Genomic DNA, 21953 nt, shown 5'->3' on the forward strand with positions numbered 1-21953 from the left:
TGCTCCTCCTTTTGCTATGATGTCGTTGAAATGAAGCTTGTCTGTTTTGGCTTTTTGGACATTTTTGACTAGCCTGATGACATTGGCCATCTTCTTATTGGTCGTGACGGTGCTTACAGGAGCCTGAGCCCCACCGCATCCATGATCCATGATGACTTGTATGCAGGGAACCCTGGCATGCTTGTGTTTGGAGAGTGATCTCGTAAGGCAGATGGAAAGATGGATGGTTGGCCATTTGACGATGCTTAGTGATGGGTGGACATTATTGGAGGGCCTTGACGTATGGGTGGCTTTTGCTCCTAGCGATCGCAAAATATTTTCCCTCTTACTAATATCATGCATTTTGGACGATCAAGGATATTCCTTCTGCACAGTTTACTATAGTTGCTGGCTAGATTTTACATAGCCCTTAATGTCAGAGTGAATAAACTACCACTGTGCCAAAAAGACGAACGTTCATTTGGACTTGTTTACTTAGTGAGGCTTCTATCTTCCGTTATGTACGCTGGGTCCTCATGGCCTCTGTGCTGTACTCTTAGTGATTTGTGTAAACGTTGAATATAGTCAAGTCAAATCAAACCTCCGTGCTATAACTATGCTAACTAGGTAACTTAGCTTCTTTGTAACTAGCGATCCCTACAGCGATAGATTGGCATTTGAACACTCGGACTTGCCATATTTACCCTATCCATGGCTCACTACCCTAAATTGCATTGCAGCTCCTAAGGGTTGGTAAACCCTAGTCTGTGTGCTTGCCCACAAATCTGATAAAGCCTTGCACGCTGCTCCCAATCATCAGCCCTCCTGTCAAGGCCGGCGAATCCTCCTCCTGCACTCCTCTGGTTGGTACAGCTCATCACGACGGGGCCTCTTCTTGTACCCCACTGACATTTATTGTTTCCTTCATTCTGTTCTTCCTTTGCCCTGCACCACTTTCTCCTTCCGCTGCTGGTCGCAAATACAATAAAGAAGGGCACGTCATTACGGCCACCTGTCTCTCAATCGCAAGCTCGGCGATCAGGTTCTGAGCAACAATCTACGAGCGCGACAAACTACACAACTACACAGCCAGATGCTTGAGTCTTGACTGTCACATCCATATAACCTAATCGGCAACCTTTCAGTTGACCACCATGTCCACCGAACAGATGTCTATACCTACTCTCGTCACATTTGTGGCTGTCACGGCCCTTGTTATTTGGAAGCTCTTCCTTTCGCCTGGAGACAGCCCAGACTCAACATCACGGAATAATATTCGTGACTCGGCCACTCAGGCGCAGGCTCGCGAAGCTAATGCCCAGCGGATTCTACAAATGTTCCCACAGGTCGACCGGCGCGCAGTTCTCTGGGATCTGCGCCGCAACGGTAACCGCATACAGACCACCTCCGAGCGCATTCTATCTGGTCGTTTGGAAACAGTACGTCGGAACTTCCCACACGTTCATCCCGTACTTTGAATTGTCCCTTCTCCAGCTAGCATTCTTCTGACTATTCTTGTGCTATAGCCTCCCCCGACTTTTCAACCCCCGCCTCCTGCCGGCCAGGACAGCCAAGGCGCCGCTCCTTTTACATCTAGGACCTCTTCTAAGTCCGAAGAGGATCTCATTTCCCGCTACAACCTCCAGGGAAAGATCGGCTCGGATTCTGCCCTACCGATACTTGACGAAGCAAGTCACGTGGCTTCAGCAGGAAAGGGCACCACAAAGGCCTGGAGCTCCAGCAAGGAGGACAGACAGGCTCTGCTGCGAAAGCGCCGCGAGGACATGATTTTGCAGGCAAGGCGTAAGATGGAAGCCAAACTAGCCGACCAAGCAGCAGGATCACGATGATCAAGGCCTGCGAAGAAATTATACTATTAACAGCTTTATGGTATACTCTCCAACGTCTTGTGCCATGTTGAGTCTTCTGGTTAGCGATGTCCTATAAAGGCAAGGATCAAGACAGTTCGACCAAGAGGTGGTATGTATTTATATTAGGGTTAGACACGGATGGCCACAGCCCCACCATGGCCATCACATGCTTGTATTTCATTTATTGTCTCAACTAGTGGCGTTTGTTTTGAATGGTCATTGGTGTTGGTGGAGTGAACACAGTGATGAGTGTGCTACTGGCGCATACCCCATATAGCCTGAACCATTTTAGATAGTATTTCTTCAGTTCGTATGCAAGTTTTCCCCATCTCAGCCTACAAGAGCGTGCCATTCGTCTACATACATACATACGTATTGTGTGCAGTACGAAGATAGTCAACTATGTAGCTACATAAATAATTACTCCGTGGTAGCTGTAACAATGGCTTTGACGTCATTGAAGACACAGCGTCCAGTTAATGGTGCCCCTTCTAGGCTACAGCGAGAACTCCCCTGTATCATTACTGTGCTTCAGGCTTATCCAGGCACGCCCTACTATCATGGCTACACTGTAGAACATGCAGTGTGGACTCTCGGCTATGCTGCAGTGAGCGGTTGCCGGGCACCTTTTTGTGGGCTTCTGTCCCGTTCCACCAAGGAAAAATGACCAGGTACATGCATACACAACAAGGTAGAAAAAAGCCACAGCAACGCGCCTCCATCCAAGCCTCACTCTGTGACTGGTTGGCCCGCTTGCTTGGATTTGGCAGGCAGAATTCTTTCGAAATCTTTCATGCTTGATGCTAAGGCGTTCCCCATTTTCGCTTTGAGTCTTCAAGTCCGAAACTCGCCCTCACCCTCACCCAACCCCGCCTCGTAGCCACTGTTCGCCATCTGGTGATCATACAACTCCACCGTCGTCTTTTTGCTATCGCCTTTGCCTTTTCCCTGCCTCGAAACAAGCCGGATCTCTGCCTTCATAGCTATAGTTATACATACATACATAGCCGGACAACCGATCACGCACATATACTCTATTGGCGCAATACAATCTCAATCTTCACTGCTCCGCCATGGTCAAAATCGACTTCAATCGGGACTATTATGGCGATCTAGGCGTCTCACCGAACGCCACCGATGCCGAGATCAAGAAGCAGTTCCGTAAGCTTGGTAAGAGACACTCTTGGGTTCCTCTCCTGGTGTGAATACTCACCTTCGCATGTAATGGTCTACTTGCTCTGCTGTTTGCTCCCTGAATAGTTACTGACAATCTAATTTCTTTTAATCAGCTTTGCAGTATCATCCCGACCGCAACCACGGCAACGAAGAAGACGCCAACGAGAAGTTCCAGATTATTGGTGCCGCCCATGAAATATTGTCCGATCCAACCCAGCGCGCAAAATACAACGCAGGCCGAGTGCAATATACCAGCGGCTTCCCCCGCGCATCCGGAGTACGCGGTAATCCATGGGCCAACGCCGGCTCTCAGTTCCAGCCGCCTCCCCGCCGTGGAAATCCAAGGCCAGCCGGAGGTCATGCGCCTCCTCCACATCCCACCGGTACCGGACGCTTCTCCAACTTTGCCTCCGCCGTACCACCAACGGCCAAGCAGACGTCTTCTTCTACTAGCACCGATGGTCTGAAGAGTGCCTATGCAGCATGGCAAAATATGCGCAACGAAAAGAACAACGCCTCGCCGCACAAGAAACATGCTGGTGCCCCTCCTCCTCCACCAAGGCCGACGCCCACCGAGCCTGTGCGCCGTCCGGTCCCTAAAACACCCACACAGAAAGCCCGTGCTGAGTCCTCCTTTGGAACACCTCGTAGGGCCGGCTTCCATCCTAGATCCGAGGGGGATGAGCCTCCAGTAACCAGCTCCAACTACTCGACGAGCAACAGGCGGACAATGGAAAATATGTATGCTAATGTTGTCGATGATCCCGAAGACCGACCCCAGAAATACCCCCGACAACAGGCCCCCAACAGGAACAGTATCCCCCGAGAAGAGGCATTTGCCGATACAACCAGCGAGGAGTCATCTAGCGGGGAAGAACCCGCATCACGACCCAAGTTTCCAACGTTGCGTAAAAAGGCAACGACCACCACGAAAACACAAAACCAGGCTTCAACAGAAGTGCCCCAGAAAGCTTCATACGGCAGCAAGTTGTCACCGTTTCCCTCTGCCTGCGAACCTCTAGCTAACCGCGTCGTTGCACAGGCGCATCCGATAGCAATGCTTCTCCAACCAGTTGTAATACACCTGACGGTACCACTACACCAATGTACGACCTCGCTCCTCGCCGATTCTTTAGCACTGGGAATCTAGTTCAAAACTCTCAGTCAGGAAACAGCATACCAGGATCGTCTGGCTCATCCCCGAGCTTAAGACAGTTCAGTAGACTTGATCTAAACGGCCTTGGATTTGGCTGTCAGAATGGACCTGGTTATGATTTTGACAAAGGACAAACTGAAAGCTCAGAAGGCCCTTTATTACCCCGCCACAAACTCCATACAAGTGTTTCTTCTTCATACCTTCTGCCGTTCGAAGTCGTTCAAAAGCAGATGCTCAATGTCCTTATCAATCCGAGTGGCTCCAAGGCGGAGTCGGCTCGTAACCAAATTCTCAAGACTGCATCGCCCCAGCGGACATTGCACTCGCTTCAAAATATACTCTCAGACACAACTAACACTGTTCAATCATCCAGTTTCAACTTTGGTGATATTGCTAGCCAACTACCCACAGACTCCGCCACGGGTACCTTTAATCGGCGTAGCACTGAAAATATTGAGACCCAGTTCTCACCTCAGGCCACACATGGCTTCACCTTTAGTGCTGGTGGGACTTTCAGTACTGAGACCGGTGATGCTGATTTTGTTGGTGTCCCTCCATCTCCGCGGTCAAAGGTGTCAAGCACATATGGTGAAACTGGGGCAACGACACCAAATGTTTTCTTTGGTAGAGCATCAAGTCACTCGCCAGCTAAGCAAACCAGCTTTGATCCAACTACATGGAGCACCAAGTTCGGACGGGAAACTTTTACCCCTCGACACGTCTCACCAACTCGCAGCAACACGACTCGAAGCACGGCTAAGAAACATGTTTCGACAAAGTCGTCTGGTAGCCAGCGTAGCAACTCGGTCGATAGCAACAACCTAGAGACACCCATGAGACGAACTTCCAAAATCCACATGGGCACTACTGACAGTCCGAACGCCATGGAAATCGATTCTCCACCTTCTAGCGGGGGTGGCACCAGCCAGCAAGCCCCGCCTCTACCACCCAAGATCCCACAGGCAGCTAATGCTCGTAATGTTCCTGTAGAGCCTGCAAAGAAGGAATGGCGCTCAGGAGACATTGGAGGTGGCTCTAACGTCCACCAAGAGAGCCTTCGACGTAAACCAGTTGATCCGGCTTTCAAGTCTCAGGGGTCTGAAGACTCGCCGGAATTCTATGATTCTATGAATGATCTGCGGAACGTCGAACCATTTATTTCGCAGCCAGGGCTTGGGTCCATGGACGATCTCAAGATGAACCTGCCGTTCGAGAGCAAGTCTGCCCCAGCTCCTCTCAAAGATCCATCTCAGGACCATGCCAAACCTCAATCGCTCAACTTCCCGCCAATTCCATGTGCGCCTGTTCTTCCAATGGCCAGTTACACCGGTGCAGCGCTGGGGATTGCAGAGCTACAAGGGTATGTGGTCAAGTTTCAGCAATATCTACGTGATTGGGAAATCTTCAACAAGCGCATTGTCACGCACTTTTACAATCGCCATAGCGAGCTTGAGCTAGTCCGAGAGTCACTCGGGGCAGCGGATCTCTTAGGCGATGCCAAACTTGTAGAACAGCTCGAGTGGGCGAGACAAGATCGCGAGGTGCGCAACCGATGGTCAATGGCATGCGAGGAACATGAGAGGCAAATCCGGCAGTATCTTGTAGTAAAAGGGCAGGCGACAGCATAAAGAAAGAGGCAGGGCGAGATTGTTGCTCACAAGTAAACTCAAGATTAACCGACGAGATTACCACTGGTCAGTCAAAGACACGGAAACTAAGCTAGTCAGGAACAAGAGGCAAATAAGAATAAATAACTAAGGGTTTGTGCTACACATACTTCAGGGCAAACCCTAGAACCGGGGCAACAGGTGCATCGTGAGTGTAGGTGAAATAATTATGATTGAGAAAGAATGGTAAGCCAGGAGTAGTAGCACGTAAATCTAGTCAATTATTTAATACTGTTCCCTAACAAGAAGGCGCGCGCCGAGGTTTTTTTTTTTGGTGTTTGTCGTTGGCGTTCCTTCCGGTAAACCATTTTTGCTTACCTGAGCAGTGATTTTTTGGACTTGGGTTTTTTTTTACGGGATTTCTTTTTGCCTTCAAAAACTTCCACCACCAAAAAAAACCCCGAACGTCTAAACACGCCCGACAAACCATCGGCGAAAAAAAAGAGAAAGAATCGCGGCGCTTTGCCCAGTTAATATCGAAATATCGATGAGATTGCGTTGATCCTTCTATTGCTCACTCAGCGGCGTTAATAGCATTTATCGCTTGCGCCAGTTATCAATCTTCACTGTCACCGCTTTGACTACGACGGCAACATCACCGAAACACCATCTTCTGTCTGTAGCCTCCGAGCCGACCACTCGCGCCGACGCCTTACGGACACGCCCATACACCCTCACACCCAAGAGGCAGGCTCTAAGAACTTGTTCATACACTGCAGGAGCCTACCTGTTGCTTGCTGGCCCCTCTTTGATTTGTTGTCTATACCCGTCCACACCAGTCATCTTTTTTTTCTTTCCTTCTAATACGCGGTGCACTTTTCCTCCTTTCCTTCCTTTTTTTCCCAAAATGTCCAGCCGTTCCAAAAGAAAGGCTCCGTTTTCTCCTGGAGACTCACGCGCACAGAAGCAACACCGAGCTGTCAACGGAAAACCAAGCATCATGCCTACCACCACCGGCGACATTTCTAGCGCCAACGGCTTTGACGCCAACTCCTCCAACACTCTCAATGGCTCAGCCGGCGTCATGCCCTCGACTGGAAACACTGTACGCATGGCTGTACACTCATACCCAGCCAGCAACCATGAAGACGGCGCTAGCGAAGTCCTCTCGGATGACATGATTGAAGAATTCATCGATATGCCCAGTCAGGAGACTCTCGAGTGGCAAGCTGCCATCGGAAATGTTGTGCCTACTGTCGTTTCCATCCGCTTCTGCTTGCCGTGTTCCTTTGACTCGGAATTTGCCGATACCAGTGAAGCCACGGGCTTTGTGGTGGATGCTGAAAGAGGGTGTGTCATTTTATTCACGGCTTTCTGCTGTAACCCCTCGCTTGCCACGTTTTGCTAACCTACTTCCTCTAGATACATTCTCACCAACCGCCATGTTGTCGGCGCTGGGCCCTTCTGGGGCTACTGCGTTTTCGACAACCACGAAGAAGTTGATGCCTACGCTGTGTACCGCGACCCTATTCACGATTTCGGTATTCTTCGCTTCGATCCCAAGGCCATAAAGTACATGCCTGTACGCGCCCTACAACTTCGACCCGAACTTGCCAAGGTCGGTCTCGAAATCCGCGTTGTCGGCAACGATGCTGGTGAAAAGCTGTGTATCTTGTCTGGTGTCATCAGTCGTCTCGATCGGAATGCCCCAGAATATGCGGATGGATATAGCGATTTCAATACTTGCTACTACCAAACGAACGCCGCTGCCAGTGGTGGTAGTTCCGGCAGTCCTGTGGTCAATATTGATGGCCATGCCATTGCGCTACAAGCTGGTGGCAGAGTAGATGGCGCTTCGACTGATTATCTGCTTCCCCTTGATCGTGCTGCCCGGGCGCTCAAATGCATCCAAGAAGGTCGCTCAGTAGAAAGAGGTGATATCCAGTGCCAATTTCTCCTTAAGCCGTTTGACGAGTGCCGCCGCCTGGGCCTCAGTCCCGAGAGAGAGGCGCAAGTCCGCCGCGAGTTTCCTCATGTCAACTGCATGCTGGTGGCAGAGATTGTGTTACCAGAAGGCCCGTCACATAAGAAAATCGAGGAGGGAGATGTCCTTATTGAGGTTGAGGGCGAAATTGTGCCCGACTTTATTCGTCTTGATGAGATTCTTGACTCGCATGTTGGCAAGACCATCAAAGTTGTGCTCCAACGTGTGGGCCAAGAAATCGAAGTTGACATTGAGGTTGGCGATTTGCACAAGATTTCACCGGACCGTTTTTTGACTGTCTCTGGTGCAACATTCCATGATCTGTCCTATCACCAAGCTCGCCTGTATTCGGTGCCCTGTCGTGGTGTCTATGTGTGTGAAGCTGCCAATTCCTTCCGCTTAAAAACTGCCGAGAGCGGGCTTGTGTTGGAGTCGATTGACCACCGGCTAACCCCTAATCTCGACACGTTTGCTGCTGTCATGCAAACAATTCCCGACAGGGCCAGAGTAGTAGTGACATACAGGAATCTCCGCGACTTGCATACCCTCCATACCACCATTGTTAGCATTGATCGTCACTGGACAAAGAAGATGGAGATGTCTGTGCGCAATGACAAAACGGGTCTCTGGGACTTTACTGAAATTGGCGAAGCGCTTCCCCCGGCGCCCCTGGTGCCCCGCAAAGCTTCCTTTATCCAGCTGCAGCACACTTCATACCCTGCCGTCGCAGAACTGGTCCGCAGCTTTGTGCAAGTGTCCACTATTATGCCAATGAAGATTGATGCTTTCCCCAAGAATCGCCGTTGGGCTATGGGTGTAGTCATTGATGCCGAGCAGGGTCTAGTTGTTGTGTCCCGCGCTATTGTTCCGTTTGATCTGTGCGACATTACCATCACCATCGCCGACTCTATCCAGTTGGAAGGCAAGGTGGTGTTTTTGCATCCTCTCCAAAACTATGTGGTTGTGCGTTACGACCCAAAGCTTGTTGACGCTCCTGTGCAAAGTGCCCGTTTGAGTACTAAGGGTCTAGGCCAAGGTGAGGCGACTCACTTCATTGGTATTAACCGACAAGGTCGCCTCGTACACACGGCTACTTCAGTGACCGAGGTTACGGCTGTTGCTATCCCACCTAACAGTGTAGCACCGCGGTACCGTGCAGTAAATGTCGACGCCATTACGATTGATAGCAGCCTCGGTGGCCAATGTGGCTCGGGCGTTTTAGTCGGTAGCGATGGAACAGTACAGGCTCTATGGCTGACATACCTTGGTGAGCAGTCATCATGCTCTAGACATGATGAGGAGTATCATCTGGGTCTTGCCACGCCTACCTTGATGCCCATCATCAAGGAGCTCCAGGCTGGCAGACAACCCAACCTACGCATGCTATCAGCCGAGTTCAGTGCCATTCAAATGTCGCAAGCGCGCATCATGGGTGTATCAGAAGAGTGGATGGATAAGGTGTCTGTAGCAAACCAGACACATCATCAGCTCTTCATGGTGAGCAAGCGCTGGCTAGTCCAGGATGATAACGATGATAACCTCGGACTACACGAAGGTGATATTCTTCTGACACTCAACGACAAACTGATTACTCGGGTTGCCGAGCTGGATATCATGTACTCGCACGACGTCCTCACGGCGCGTGTTGTCCGCCGTAGCAAAGAGCTTGAGCTCAAGCTGACCACGACCAAAACTGATGGTGTCGAAACGGACCGGGCTCTGTGGTTCTGTGGAGCCATCATTCATCGGCCGCATCATGCCGTGCGACAGCAGATTAGCCGGTTGCCTAGCGAGGTTTATGTGTCAGCCCGCAGTCGGGGGTCGCCGTCATACCAATACGGGCTAGCGCCGACCAACTTTATCACTCACGTGAACCGCACAGAAACGAAGACGCTTGATGCGTTCCTGGATGCAGTGCGAGAGATACCTAACAACACCTGTGAGTTTTTACGCCCTCTTTGGCGGGCATTGCTAGATGGGATTTTAGCTTGAATACTAACACGCTGGCACCTGAAACAGATTTTGTGCTCAAAGCTGTCACGTTTGATGGCGTGCCGTGGGTTGTCACAATGAAGAAGAACGATCATTACTTCCCCACTGTTGAATGGAAGAAAGACGACTCGGACCCGTGCGGATGGAAGCGCACAGTGTACGAAGCCAGCAGTGACAAGGACGAGACGCACGCAGCGATTGAGGCGCCGATTGAAGAAGTAGACACCGACAATGCCATGTCTGGGTAGACAAGGCTATCACGGGAGAAGTGGGTAGTACACGTTGCCGACAGTCAGCAGTGTAGACATACCTGCGATAACATGTGTGCGTGGTTAAGCGTAAAAGTGCACAATTGCATATATACGCAAGGGCTATCGAGCCAAATAGAAGCGACAGCTCCAAAGTCATTCAGCTCAGGAAATTATTCAAATATGGCCTCATATTTCTGCTTGTGTATTGTGAGTTGTCTCATGATGCCGTGTGCTTGTATACTTGTATAAACCAGGGTCCGGGGTCAGAAAACCCATCCCTTAGAGAATGTCAGGCTTGAGAGGCATTGGCCACGACGAGACAGGCACTTTGCAATTAGTTATAGCAAGGAGGTCTGGGTCTCCTTGGGGGCGGGGGGGGGGGGGGTATGGGGTGGATGGCTTGCATCGTCACTCGGGGAATGGTAGGCAGGGTCTGGGGTAGGCGTTGGGAGTTGCAGGGTTAGGGTTCGTGCTCAAAGGAGCTGCTCTCTTAGAGTTGCAGTCTGTACGTTTAAATGTTTGAGCACAATACATGTCATTCAAACAAGCGGTGAAGAAGGAAGCAAAAAAAGTCTCTCTGTTCTCCAAAACGAAACAAAGAACAAAAAATGTCTCCAAGGTTAAAACAACCAATCAATTATGCTTAGTTATGTGTTTCTCAACAAAATAAAACACAGGGACTAACCACCCTACCCAAGTACATGCGAATTAACGTGTACCTTTTCGGTTGGTATATGCGGCATCTGCACTGCCGCACCAGACAGGCTGTGAACAAGCTGGAAGATACATTTCAGTGAAGTTCTTTGGCGCAGAGCGTGACATCCAGCCAGGAGCCAAAAGGGCAGGAAGGAGGACGGGTTGGCTACAGTTGTAGTTGCAGTCGCCGTTGTGAGAGGGGCGTGCGCCTGCTTGTTTGGGCAGATGGGGCTACCACTGCCGCCGCCGCTCCTGCCTTGGAGCTTGTATGCAGGTATGTAAATCGAACGGCTTGGCAAACGTTTTAGCTTTAGTTGCTGGCGCTTTCACACATAGCCGCGACAGCTAGTGTTTTTTAAAAAAAATGGTCTGGAACAACAAGAGGGAAAAAAAGAACCAAAAAAATTCAGGGGATAGGGGCCCGACTGCCAGCCTTCTTGTTGGATGTCCCTACTGCCTGCTTGGCTTGTTGAATCTCAAGAGCTCTTTGGTACAAGTAGTTCTTTATACTTGAACAATCCACAAGTCGGTCTGTCTCCCTGCGAGCCTAATTTATCGCTTACAGGTTGTAAAAAAAGTTCCCCACTGTTTCTGCCCCAACACCCGATTCCGGGGAAGGAACATGTGGAAATTGGGATGCTGACTGCAACGACAAGGACAAGTAAAACGGAGCTCTCAAATAGGAAACAAGCTTGTTTGTAATGCTTCTTATCGGGGCAGCTACCTTTGTCTTGCGTGGACTCCCCCTCCCTCCCTACCCTGAACTTGCGAGCGAATCATGAATAATGCGAGCTAGCTCATTGACTGTCTGATTATCCTTGTACCAATGTACTCTGCCTATAAATACGGTCCGGCGCCTGCCTGCCATCTACCCCAGCCAACTCTACATTATACATACATTACCTATCTCATTCTTCCAACGGTTTTTCTATCTCTGTTCTAAGTCTTCTCTGTTCTTTGTCCTATTACCCTGCTTTCTTACTGTCCATAATTTCACCGCTATCTACTTTCACCATGTCGCGCATCACTGCCCATACCGTCAAGTTCACCAGAGCCATGTCTCTGAACGCTACAACTGCCGCTCGTCCCATGGCTGCTGATGTTCACCACAGCACTACTGGTCTTATGCCCAAATATGCCGAGCTACTGAATGGCCGCAACTCGGATGATGTTAGTTGAATATCCTTCATGCAACATGCCTCGATATCTTATGCTAACCTGCTCCTAGCACTCGCGTGGCATTCTGACCACCCACGGCCCCCGCTACAAGCTGCCCTCCAAGCGTCCTCTGATGCAGACTTTTGCTGCATCCTCTGCTGCGTCCATGTCTTCAGTTGCGTCTTCTGGGCCCAGACACATTGACGCTGCAGTGATGCCGGCCATCACCCCGTCTAGAGCCACTTCGGACGATGGCATTAGCGTACCATTGGTGACCCCCAAGACTCAACAGAGTGCATCAAAGCTTGCCGAGGCTGAGGCGAAAGAGGGCGATGCTGGGACCGACAGAGTTGTGGTCGCTGCGGATCCGTCAGTTGTGTCGCCCTCAACACCGCTGACTTCAGTGCATTCCATGGGCCCCGATAATGTTGAGCTCAAGTTTTCCCACCAAGATCAGAACCAGCACCGGGGTAGCTATAATGCTGGTGACCATGAGGGCGGCATGTTCCGGGACATTTGGAAGGGCTTGGTGGAAGATGTGGTGAGCAGTGTGAAGCCGTCAAAACAGTAGGCGCTCTCGCTTGCTCTTGTCCTAAAATGTTGTATCCTTTTTGTTTTCTTTGTTCACTCGTCCTACTAGTTATGAGGGCTCTCAAGACCGGAAGAGCTCCGTTGATCCAGAGAGCCAATTAATGATGATTTTCCGCCCTGCTTCTCCAATCTGAAATGTCTGATTCGTTGTCTGATTCTCGCATGGCATAAAAATCTTGTGCAGCCAGCGCCGAGGTGCTTTGCAGTGCAACCACGCCATGCATGCAGCTTGGTGTCTCCACGACTCCATGCAACACCAGGTCACTCGGTGACTGACTCCTGCTGCGCGAGGTGTGATTCCTGAGAGACGTGTCCGTCATCAGAAATGGATGGCTCCATTGTTATCGCCGTGCGTCCGTGGTTGCGTCAACTATCAGCTGACGAGAGCCGTGTTTTGCCGTGCCGAACTTCTCAGGCCTGTTCAAGGTGGAGTGAGAAATCCGTCTCCGCTTCGGCTATTTTGTGGAATTACTTGTGTCTATTTTTTTTTGGTTCCAATTTGTCACTTCCTTGGTTTTCTTTCTAGTATTGTTGAGCAGACGAGAACAAAATCAAAAAAACTGAGTTCCAAGAAGATGGAGAGAAAAAAAAAAGGAAAAAAAAAGAAAAAAAAGAACCATATGATAATAATAGAACACCTCAAACCCTTTCCCTTTGACTGTTAAATTAGCCAAGGCACCAACTGCAACCGCAACCCTAGAAAGACCAAAAACAACAAAGCCATAAAACCACACCAGAGAGCTCCCTTCTCTTCATTTCCTCCACGTCCATCTATCGTCTCTTCATGGCCGGCCGGGGCTTGCACTCATCCTCTTCGACGGGGTGAAGCATGACTTTGAGCGGCTGCTGCTGCGTGTTGGCCTGGTAGCCCTTGCTCCAGTCGTAGCCGACGGCGTAGGCAAAGATGCTGCCCGTCTTGCTAAAGGCTGTGCTCGTGATGCTGCCGCCGACATTGGGGTAGCCCTTGAGCCGGTGCTTGGCGTCCTTGTCCCAGAAGTGAAAGGTGCCTTCGGAGCCGGCAGTGCAAAAGGTGCCGTGCACGGGGTTGAAGGAGATGCTGTTGACGGAGTAGACGTTGACGGAGTTGTTGGCGGGCGGGTCGCGGTGGCATTTGAAGGAGAAATTGAGTCTGCAAGGGGAGAGAGTTAGCGGGAGGGAGCGCATCGGGGCGGGACGGGACGGGGCAGAAACTTACGGCGTGTCCTTCTCCTGGTTGTATTGGATGGCACAGCGGCCCTCGATGCTACCAATGGCAAAGCCGGCGGCATCAATGAAGCAGCTTACGACGCGCGTCTGCCACTTCAACGGGCTCTGGAGCGTCTTGAAAAAGGTGGTGGGGTTGTTTAGGTTGATAACGTTAATGTACCGGTCGGCCGTGGCCACAACCAGCAGATCTTTGCACACGTCCATCGAGTATACGCGTTCCTGGACTTGCAGCGTGGCGGCCGGCTGCTGCTGGCGCATGTCCCAGTACTTGACCGTTTTGTCCCAGGAGCCCGAGACCACCATGGGGGAGCCGTTGATATCGAAGAAGCGCACGCAGCGCACGGGCTGGTCATGGGCGCCAATCTGAGCTGTCTGCTGGGTTGCCAGATCGCAGACCTTGACCTGCTTGTCGGCGCCAGCGGACGCGACCTTTGTTCCGTCCTGGAGACCGGCGGGGCGGGCGGGTTAGCAACTCGGTGATGCGGTGCGGTGGGGACATAGCAACCGGACGGGCCTACCTTGGAAAAGTCGCACGACAAAACCGGGTCATTGTGCTCGTAGGCGTGGCGGCCCTCGCTCTGGCCATTGGGGGCAACCTCGTAGATGCGGACCTTCTTGTCCCAACTTGACACGGCCAGGAAATCCGAGGCCTGCGATGCGGCGGGGGAGAAGGACATGGCCGAGATGGTATCTTCGGGCGGAGTGCTCAGAGCTACATCTTTGCTAAGGTCGCCGGTGGTGCTGCTAGTGGCGGAGGACGAGGCCGCGGTCGAGCTGCTGCCGAAGAGAGTCGACATTGTGCGGTGGTTGTGTGAGAGAGAGACAGTAGAAGGCCGCGTGTTCGCGTCTGAGGTGACGACTCGGTGGGGAGAGGGCGGAGGCACGAGAGTAAAAGTCGGTTGCCGCGTATCTTTCGGACTGGTAGCGAATGGGAGAGAGTGAGAATAAAGCGCCTGCTTTGCTATTCTGGAGGCTTAACCCGAGAGACGGCGGTCCTGGCGCAAACCTTTCTTGAGAGGAACTTCGTGAAAAGACGCAGGAGATGACAACGAGGCTGCAACTTGGGCAAACAGAAGCCAGAGAAACCAGAGAAAGTCGCGGGTAAACAAGAAGAGTGTCGTAAGATTTCGCAGTTATTCGAGACCGCAAAAGGAAAACAAAACACTTGAAAACGCGCAACGCTAGAAAGAGCTACCACAAGCAAAACACTGGTTAGTTTAAAAAAAAAAGCTTGACGTCAAAGCAAAGCGTAAAGCTTAAACTTTCGTCAGCCTCGTCTTTGGCGCTCTCAGCCTGGTTAAGTGTGGCGTCGAAAACCTATGGGCGCCACATTTTCAGCTTACTCAGCAGTGTATCGAACTCTGATTGGCTGACCAATTAATACCAAAGCTGCCTTGTCGATAAGACCAGTGCCCCACTACGACGAAAAAAAGTTTTTTTTTCAGAGCCTCATAAATAGCCTTAACAACGGCTTCAGGATGTTCCTTCTTCTTTTCCTTTCTTTTTCTTCTCGCATCCCCCCTCGCCTGACAAATCGCTATCGAAGCTTTCACACAGAGACTCGGACCTCTCGAGGTCTGCGTCTCGCCCTTTCTAAGCTTTGGGTGAAAGTCCCCGGACATGGATTCTCTCTGTGGAATCTGCTGCGGAAACGCGCCGCCGGAGCCCAGTGCTGCTTCTCTTTCCCCGAGAGCTCGCATCGGCGGCTGACCTCTGTCTGCTCCTGCTTCCAGTCTGGCCCTCGACCCGCTTCGTTACTTTCAACACTGACCATTCGTTCCTCTCCTTTTGCACGCAGATATCTTGATCATGGGCCCTGCCGGGCGTCACCCTGCTTTCGCGAACCAGACAGTCTTTGGGACGAAGATATGAGTCCCTTGTCAACGGTCTCTGGTGGCAGCGGAGGTGCCCGTTCGAGGCTCTAGAGTTGTCTGTGGCAGACGGCAGAGGACGGCTCGGTCAGTGGACGAGTGCGACGTTCCTGGGGCGCCTGGTGCTGAAAGCGCGACGGGAGCGCTAGAGGATATCTTTGTCGTGTTTTGATAGGCATGCGATTGCGCATTGCGCTTCTGCGGTGCTGCTCTTCCGGGGCGGCGTTTGCAGCGGTGCGATGAGTTACTCGATGGGGCTCATTCTCGGAACGAGGGGGGATCCCAAAGACCATTCTTTACTGAAATGGCGCTTCCCAAAAGAAAGCCTGGGCTCCCTACTTTCTTTTTTCGTGGTCTTGTTCTGCGGGACATCTTGCTGAGCAGAACATTCTCTAGTCTTTGGGACCTAGTCTCGGATGCAAGACGAACTCCTCTCCTTTTTTTATACATTCTAGGTTCTGATCACCGCATCAGATCCTGTCACCCCCCTTCCGAAATTAGGCTTCCAACGGCGCTAAGAGTTAGTGCTCTATGCTCATGTGGAGTCCAAGTCACAGATCACGAAAAAAGATTTGGAAATCGCCCCTGTCTTGAGGCAAGCTGGGCGAGTCGGAGTGTTCATTTTGGTGATGATAAAACTATAGAGTCAAGCCCTGAAGAGAAACTGATCCAAAGGACGGTTCTCTCCTTGATGATACTCAACAATTCATATCTGATAAAAACGAACCTCCAACCTTTCCTAAAAAAAATAGTTTAGTTAGTTTAAATATGGAAGAAAAAAAATACTTTAAACAAAAACATCGTCTCCACACGCAACTCTTGTTCATGTATGTCGTATTATGTCTTTGTGAAATCCCAACCTTCAATATCGGCAAATACCACACATTCAACATTCGTAAACTGATGTTGATATGTCATCAAATAAATAGCACTACATATCTCTAAGGTATCCTTCCCAAAAATTCCAACACCAACTCCAATCGTGCTTGCTAGCAAAGAAAACAGAAAAGAAAAACAGGAAACGTCGCTCATCCAGACAAACGCCTCTAAACATTAGCAATGAAAGCCATATTTCGCTACATCAAGCCGCTTAAAACAACTTTGTTGAGGTTAGCCACTTCCACCTTTATTGAAGACCTGGCCGCGTCGTCAAACTCCTTCATTGATCCTTGCAAGATAATCTTGCGCACTTTGGAGTCTGCCTTGGCGAATTGCTCTGCAACAGGTGGAGTACACTCTCTGTTAGTTGGGATTAACATGAGGAGCTTTCGGTAGCAATCAATCAGCACGTCACATAACGTAGCAAAGGTTTCATGGAAGTCCGGATCAAACGGAAGTGACGGGGTCAGCAAGTGTGTATAGTTTTCGCCTGGGAATAGGTCTGATTCCATGGGCGCAAATGCTGCTGCGTTAGCTGAGGCCGCGGGACCAGCGCCGCCAGACCCTGCATCCATATCGCCATAGGCTAGGTCAGTCGCAGCCGAGGACCGCCGGCGGACGCCAGGACGACGGAACATTTGTGGAAGGCGGGCTCGCGATAGGGAGCTAGAGCTGGAATTTTCTCCGTGTAGTTGCTGAAAGGTCTCAAACTCGGCAAGTAGGGTATTTAAGCTTCGTAAATATTCAAGAGGCGTAACTCCGTTGTGGTCAATAACGGTGGGAAGGGATACGCCTAGGATAAGGAAGTTTGTAGCTCGTCGTGCATATCTCGAAGCGTTGGAAGCGCTCATGCGCGAGACATCGGGCCTTTCCATCTGATATGTATTGAACCAGAATATGCGACCTTCATGTCTAATGAAAATAAAATACAGGAGTCAGCACATTATACCACCATATATGCTATAGGAGAAAAGGAGTACGTACGCTTTACGAAGATAATCCAAAGTGTTGATGCGCTTTCTTGCTAAATCAGCAATATTGCTGTGGACACCGCCATCAAACCCGGGCACAGCCGGTAGGACTGCCGTGTACGATGACATGAATCCGTTAGTGTTGTGTGCAGCGGAGCTATTGGATGTTGCAAGCGATGCAGACGTGAGGGTTCGGCTTGGCGCTGGAAAGTCCGAGGGGATGAGCGGACTATGGGCGCCTTGTGAATTATACGCTGCAGAGCTGCTAAGATTTGAGTTGGTCTCAGCTGCAGAGGAGGCGGTCAGGTGCGAAACAGCATTGGAAATGTCGGGGACAGGCGGTGGTGGTGGTAGCGGTGCAGATGTGGTGATATTCCCTGTACTTGGACGGCGCTTTCCCTTTGCGGGAGATGAGAAGGAGGACTTTCGGGCAAATGAAGGCTTGCGGTCTCGAAAAGGGATGTCTTGGTGGGTTCCGGGAGGACCCAGGTTCTGCGCCGTCTGGCTCTGGCTCAGGCTTTGGCTATGGTTGTGGTTGTGGGATTGGCTCTGGTGTTGCTGTTGGCTCAGGTTGAGGGCGCTGGCGCTGGCTGCAAGTTCCGGGGGAAATTCGGGAGCAAAATCAGGCTGCGGTGAAGGCGCGCTGCTGGTACTTCGGCTATGCGAATGTAGGTGAGACTGAGGCTGGCCTGTGGCCTGTGGTTGCGACTGCAGTTGTGCTTGTTCACCAGAGCTGGTTCCAGGTCGTGATTTTGTGCCACCAAAAGTGAAGGAGGAAAAGAAGGAGGTGGTGGCATTTTGGGTGGATTTTTGCATTGCGGCGGCGGGTGCACAAGGCAAAGCAGGTCTTTGCTGGCTTGTTTATGTGTCCGTCTGCGCCTTGCGAGCGTCTGACTGTAAGTACTTTATGAGTCGAGAGAAAGTGAAGAAGAAAACAAGTTTGAGTTGAAAACTCACGGCTTATTTTCCTTGCGTTGGATAGAATCAACTGGTCGGAGAGGATAACAGGTCGCAAGCGAAACGAAGAGCAGCGAATGCGTACAAGTAGCAGCAGCGATGGGCGTCTTCTTGTCTCTTTTTTCTTGTCTCGTTTGCTTCTCGTTGGATCTGTTTGATGGCTGTTTTTGCCTCGCACGGGACTCTGACAAACTGGGACGGGCCTTGCACGACGTGAACAGGAGGGCAAAGCTGAATATGAAGAGAATTTTGATGCGAGGGCAAGGGTTAAGGACACACCCAAGAATGGAATGGAGAATAGTGCTTTCAGAGGGAGGGTGAGGGTTCCAGACTAGAGCACCGCACCAGAACAAGTAGAGCTCGGAGAAAGGCAATGGCGAAAACGGCAATACATGATTGAGAAAGGCTGATAGAGAGTAAGAGATTTTCACCACCTAATATTTGGTGGTGATGAAGTTTGATGCGACAAGAAAGAAAAGGAGGAGAGAAAATTCTTCACGGTATCGATGAAGCTCTAGTCAGTCCCAGGCAGCGGCTCCGAGATGGGTAGCTGCAGTATGTATTTGCAAATGCCTATCCCGCACCTGCCCCATATGTCCGGATGAATCCCGGCCCAAAGCTACATTGCTTTGCTAGTTATTACAAGTATTAAATGGTGTGGCCAGCAGTTGGTAATTCAATATCTATTACCCAGTGAATAACCCGTTTAGTGGATAGGCTATAGATTCATCATCTTGGGAATTGTGACAGACACATGGATGTCTGAATGTCTCCTTCCTTTGGTTATTGTTGCCTTGTCAGGAGGCACTTTTGCTTATAGCCATCTGTCCCCAATCCAGGGGTTCTGGAGTGAATTCTGTGCTTGTTTTTTGCTGTCTGAATGCCTTGATGGGGAGCGATGCCTATCAGTGCTGGCTAACCCTAAACAAATAACTAAACCCTCGGATAGAGACCCCTGCATGCATAAGCTGTAGCCTTGTAGTAGGCCCCTGTAATTCTGCCTGTTGGTGCTGGACGCCCCTGTGCCCGCCCACCTAGCCTCTTAATACTAGCCTCAACAAAATTTACATGTGCTACAAGCTATACCACGTCGTTGTAGAACCCCACATTTACTAGCCTCCAAGCTCCAGATTGCTGCGCGCGGGAGCTTAGACCTCTTTGGATCTCCTTGAACCTCCCTCTTTATAGTCTTGGACAGCGCTACACTTTGTTTTCTTGAGCTTTGTCTTACCATCACTGCTCTCTACACAATTGCTCTCACGAGATCCTCATAGTCACATCCATATACCTTAGCAATGGCTTCCAACCCTGAACTTCCGCCCGGCGAGCCCGCCCCTGAGATTCTGGAGAACCGCATCTGGATTGATGGCTGCTTTGACTTTTTCCACCACGGTAAGCTTAAAACGAGAGACAAACTTGGGCGAATGATGCGTTTTGTTTGCCTTGTTTGCCTTTGTGCTCTCGTATCTCGCGCCCCTTGCCGTCGCCACAATCTTGCTGACAACTGTAACCAGGCCACGCTGGCGCCATTGTTCAGGCGCGACAGCTTGGAAACGAGCTGTTCGTGGGTGTGCACTCGGATGAGGCTATCATGGAGAACAAGGGCCCTACGGTCATGACTCTGGATGAGCGGTAAGCATATCATATCCCCCCCACCCCCCATTAGCAACCCGGTGTCTAACAACGGAGTCATAGACTTGCCGCTGTGGAAGCCTGTAGATGGGTTACACGGAGCGTTACCCATGCGCCCTACGTCACTGAACTGGACTGGATTAGCCACTTTGGCTGCAAGTACGTTGTGCACGGTGATGACATTACGTCTGATAGCAGTGGTGAAGATTGTTATCGCTTCGTCAAGGCGGCCAACCGCTTCAAGGTAGTCAAACGCACGCCCTCGATTTCTACTACCGACCTGGTTGGCCGCATGCTGCTGTGCACGCGTACTCACTTCATTAAATCTCTGGCTGCTATGATTGCCGGCGAAGAAGGACCTGGCACTGCCGAGGCACGTGTAGCCACCGGCGAGGCCATGAAGGAACGCATGAGACTGTATGCTACCAACGCGTCAGGCTCGGCTCCTGGCTGCGACGTATGGTTTTGGACGGCGTCAGCGACAGCCAAGACGGAGGCGGCCGTGGAAGAGGCTGGCATTTTTTCTCGATTGTTCGACGGCAAGGGCCCTAAGCCTGGCCAGCGAGTGGTGTATGTTGACGGAGGCTTTGATCTGTTTTCTAGTGGCCACATCGAGTTCCTCAAGCGTGTGACTGAGGCTGAAGAGAAGATTGCCCGTGATGAGGGATGGTACTCGGAGCAGGCAGTCAACGAGCGCCTGGGCAAGGGCGAGGACTACCCGCCCGCATTTGTCGTGACGGGTATCCACGACGATGAGGTCATTAACCAATGGAAGGGCGTCAACTATCCCATCATGAACATCTTTGAGCGCGGCTTGTGTGTTCTGCAGTGCCGAGTAAGTGGAAAACAAGCACAACTCCACCTTCCCACGTGCCCTCCCCCGGAGCGATGGTAGTCAAGGCCACACACAGCTTACGGCTTGCTAACACAAAACCCATTTTGCAGTACGTCCATGCTGCCATCTTTGGTGCGCCCTTCTCGCCCAGCAAATCATACCTGTCTGCCCTCCCGTGGGGTATTCCCGACACTGTCTACCATGGGCCGACGTCTTTTATGCCCCTCACGTACGACCCGTACCAGGGTCCCAAGACGATGGGTATTTTCAAGGAGATCCCTTCGCACTCGTACAAGGACGTCAATGCTGGAACGATTGTGCAGCGCATCACACGCAGCCGCGAAATGTACGAGGCTAGACAGCGCGCCAAGGGCATGAAGGCCCAGAACGAAGAGGCACAGCGTGCACGCGAGATTCTGGAGGAGGAGCAGCGTACCCGCGAGGCTGCTCGGGCAGCGGCGGAGTAAAGCGGACAGACGACTTGGTCAGTGGGAAGAAAAAGGGACCATTATCCAACCACGTGATTATATGAGGACATCGAGCGGCCGGTATCTTTGTAGTTGTGTCCAGGTCTGCCTAAATTACATGGTATCTGCAGCTATTCGTCTACATTGTCTTTGATCTCTAGATGCATGTAAGGAATAATACGGGCAAAGGGACTGGGGTAACTCGTCGGGAGTGCGGTTGGCGTGCTGTGCTGTGCCCTGGCAGATTGGGCTGAATGTGGCAGTATCGGAAGCTCGGTATCGGCATCGGCATGATCGGCTGTCGGGCGGCTAAAGGGATAAAGCCGAAAGTTGGGGCGAGCGTCGATGGGCTAACAAACAAAGCTATACAGGTGCTTCTTTTATGCTTGTATGTAGTTATTTGCATTGTCAAGTTGAACTGGCGATTCCTGGCGGCCGACTCACGATTAAGGCCCCTGTGACGCCATACGAAGCAAAGCCACCAACGTCAGTCTCGTCAAAGTTGGATGGGTCCTCGCTGTGGATAACGTATAACTAGTGGGTTACTGCATGTAACTATTTGTTTACACCAAAACGAGGTATTTTGGCTCCTCCGGCCCTTTCCCCTCCCCACAAATCCATGGGGCCGGATCAAAAGTCCACCCACACTTTGCTTGCACGTTTTCAAGGCTTGC

General features: G+C 51.1%; 8 protein-coding genes across 8 annotated transcripts; 6 read left to right on the forward strand and 2 right to left on the reverse strand.

Annotated features, from left to right (window-relative positions):
* Positions 1 to 1133: 1133 nt before the first annotated feature.
* Positions 1134 to 1829, forward strand: BROUX77_006610 (uncharacterized protein; the record flags this gene model as incomplete). Its single annotated transcript, XM_073751614.1, has 2 exons — positions 1134 to 1418; positions 1506 to 1829. 2 exons carry the CDS (start codon positions 1134 to 1136, stop codon positions 1827 to 1829), a joined length of 609 nt encoding a protein of 202 aa, XP_073602757.1.
* Positions 1830 to 2923: 1094 nt separating this feature from the next.
* Positions 2924 to 4176, forward strand: BROUX77_006611 (uncharacterized protein; the record flags this gene model as incomplete). The annotated part of the gene is made up of 2 exons (XM_073751615.1): positions 2924 to 3020; positions 3140 to 4176. 2 exons carry the CDS (start codon positions 2924 to 2926, stop codon positions 4174 to 4176), a joined length of 1134 nt encoding a protein of 377 aa, XP_073602758.1.
* A 236-nt stretch (positions 4177 to 4412) lies between these two features.
* Positions 4413 to 5810, forward strand: BROUX77_006612 (uncharacterized protein; the record flags this gene model as incomplete). Its single annotated transcript, XM_073751616.1, has 1 exon — positions 4413 to 5810. One exon carries the CDS (start codon positions 4413 to 4415, stop codon positions 5808 to 5810), a length of 1398 nt encoding a protein of 465 aa, XP_073602759.1.
* Positions 5811 to 6696: 886 nt separating this feature from the next.
* On the forward strand, positions 6697 to 10013 carry BROUX77_006613 (uncharacterized protein; the record flags this gene model as incomplete). The annotated part of the gene is made up of 3 exons (XM_073751617.1): positions 6697 to 7139; positions 7212 to 9712; positions 9793 to 10013. 3 exons carry the CDS (start codon positions 6697 to 6699, stop codon positions 10011 to 10013), a joined length of 3165 nt encoding a protein of 1054 aa, XP_073602760.1.
* Positions 10014 to 11726: 1713 nt separating this feature from the next.
* On the forward strand, positions 11727 to 12441 carry BROUX77_006614 (uncharacterized protein; the record flags this gene model as incomplete). The annotated part of the gene is made up of 2 exons (XM_073751618.1): positions 11727 to 11882; positions 11941 to 12441. The coding sequence occupies 2 exons, from the start codon at positions 11727 to 11729 to the stop codon at positions 12439 to 12441; spliced, it is 657 nt and encodes a 218-aa protein (XP_073602761.1).
* A 791-nt stretch (positions 12442 to 13232) lies between these two features.
* BROUX77_006615 (uncharacterized protein) lies at positions 13233 to 14464 on the reverse strand (the record flags this gene model as incomplete). The annotated part of the gene is made up of 3 exons (XM_073751619.1): positions 13233 to 13590; positions 13657 to 14108; positions 14186 to 14464. The coding sequence occupies 3 exons, from the start codon at positions 14462 to 14464 to the stop codon at positions 13233 to 13235; spliced, it is 1089 nt and encodes a 362-aa protein (XP_073602762.1).
* Positions 14465 to 16614: 2150 nt separating this feature from the next.
* Positions 16615 to 18204, reverse strand: BROUX77_006616 (uncharacterized protein; the record flags this gene model as incomplete). The annotated part of the gene is made up of 2 exons (XM_073751621.1): positions 16615 to 17329; positions 17402 to 18204. The coding sequence occupies 2 exons, from the start codon at positions 18202 to 18204 to the stop codon at positions 16615 to 16617; spliced, it is 1518 nt and encodes a 505-aa protein (XP_073602763.1).
* Positions 18205 to 19640: 1436 nt separating this feature from the next.
* On the forward strand, positions 19641 to 21279 carry BROUX77_006617 (uncharacterized protein; the record flags this gene model as incomplete). Its single annotated transcript, XM_073751622.1, has 4 exons — positions 19641 to 19737; positions 19860 to 19977; positions 20041 to 20812; positions 20923 to 21279. The coding sequence occupies 4 exons, from the start codon at positions 19641 to 19643 to the stop codon at positions 21277 to 21279; spliced, it is 1344 nt and encodes a 447-aa protein (XP_073602764.1).
* Between the last annotated feature and the right edge of the window lie 674 nt (positions 21280 to 21953).

This window comes from Berkeleyomyces rouxiae (assembly GCF_048999995.1).
Source record: "Berkeleyomyces rouxiae strain 22BRR77 chromosome Unknown BrBRR77_ptg000009l, whole genome shotgun sequence".
In the NCBI taxonomy this organism is placed as follows: Eukaryota; Fungi; Ascomycota; class Sordariomycetes; order Microascales; family Ceratocystidaceae; genus Berkeleyomyces; species Berkeleyomyces rouxiae.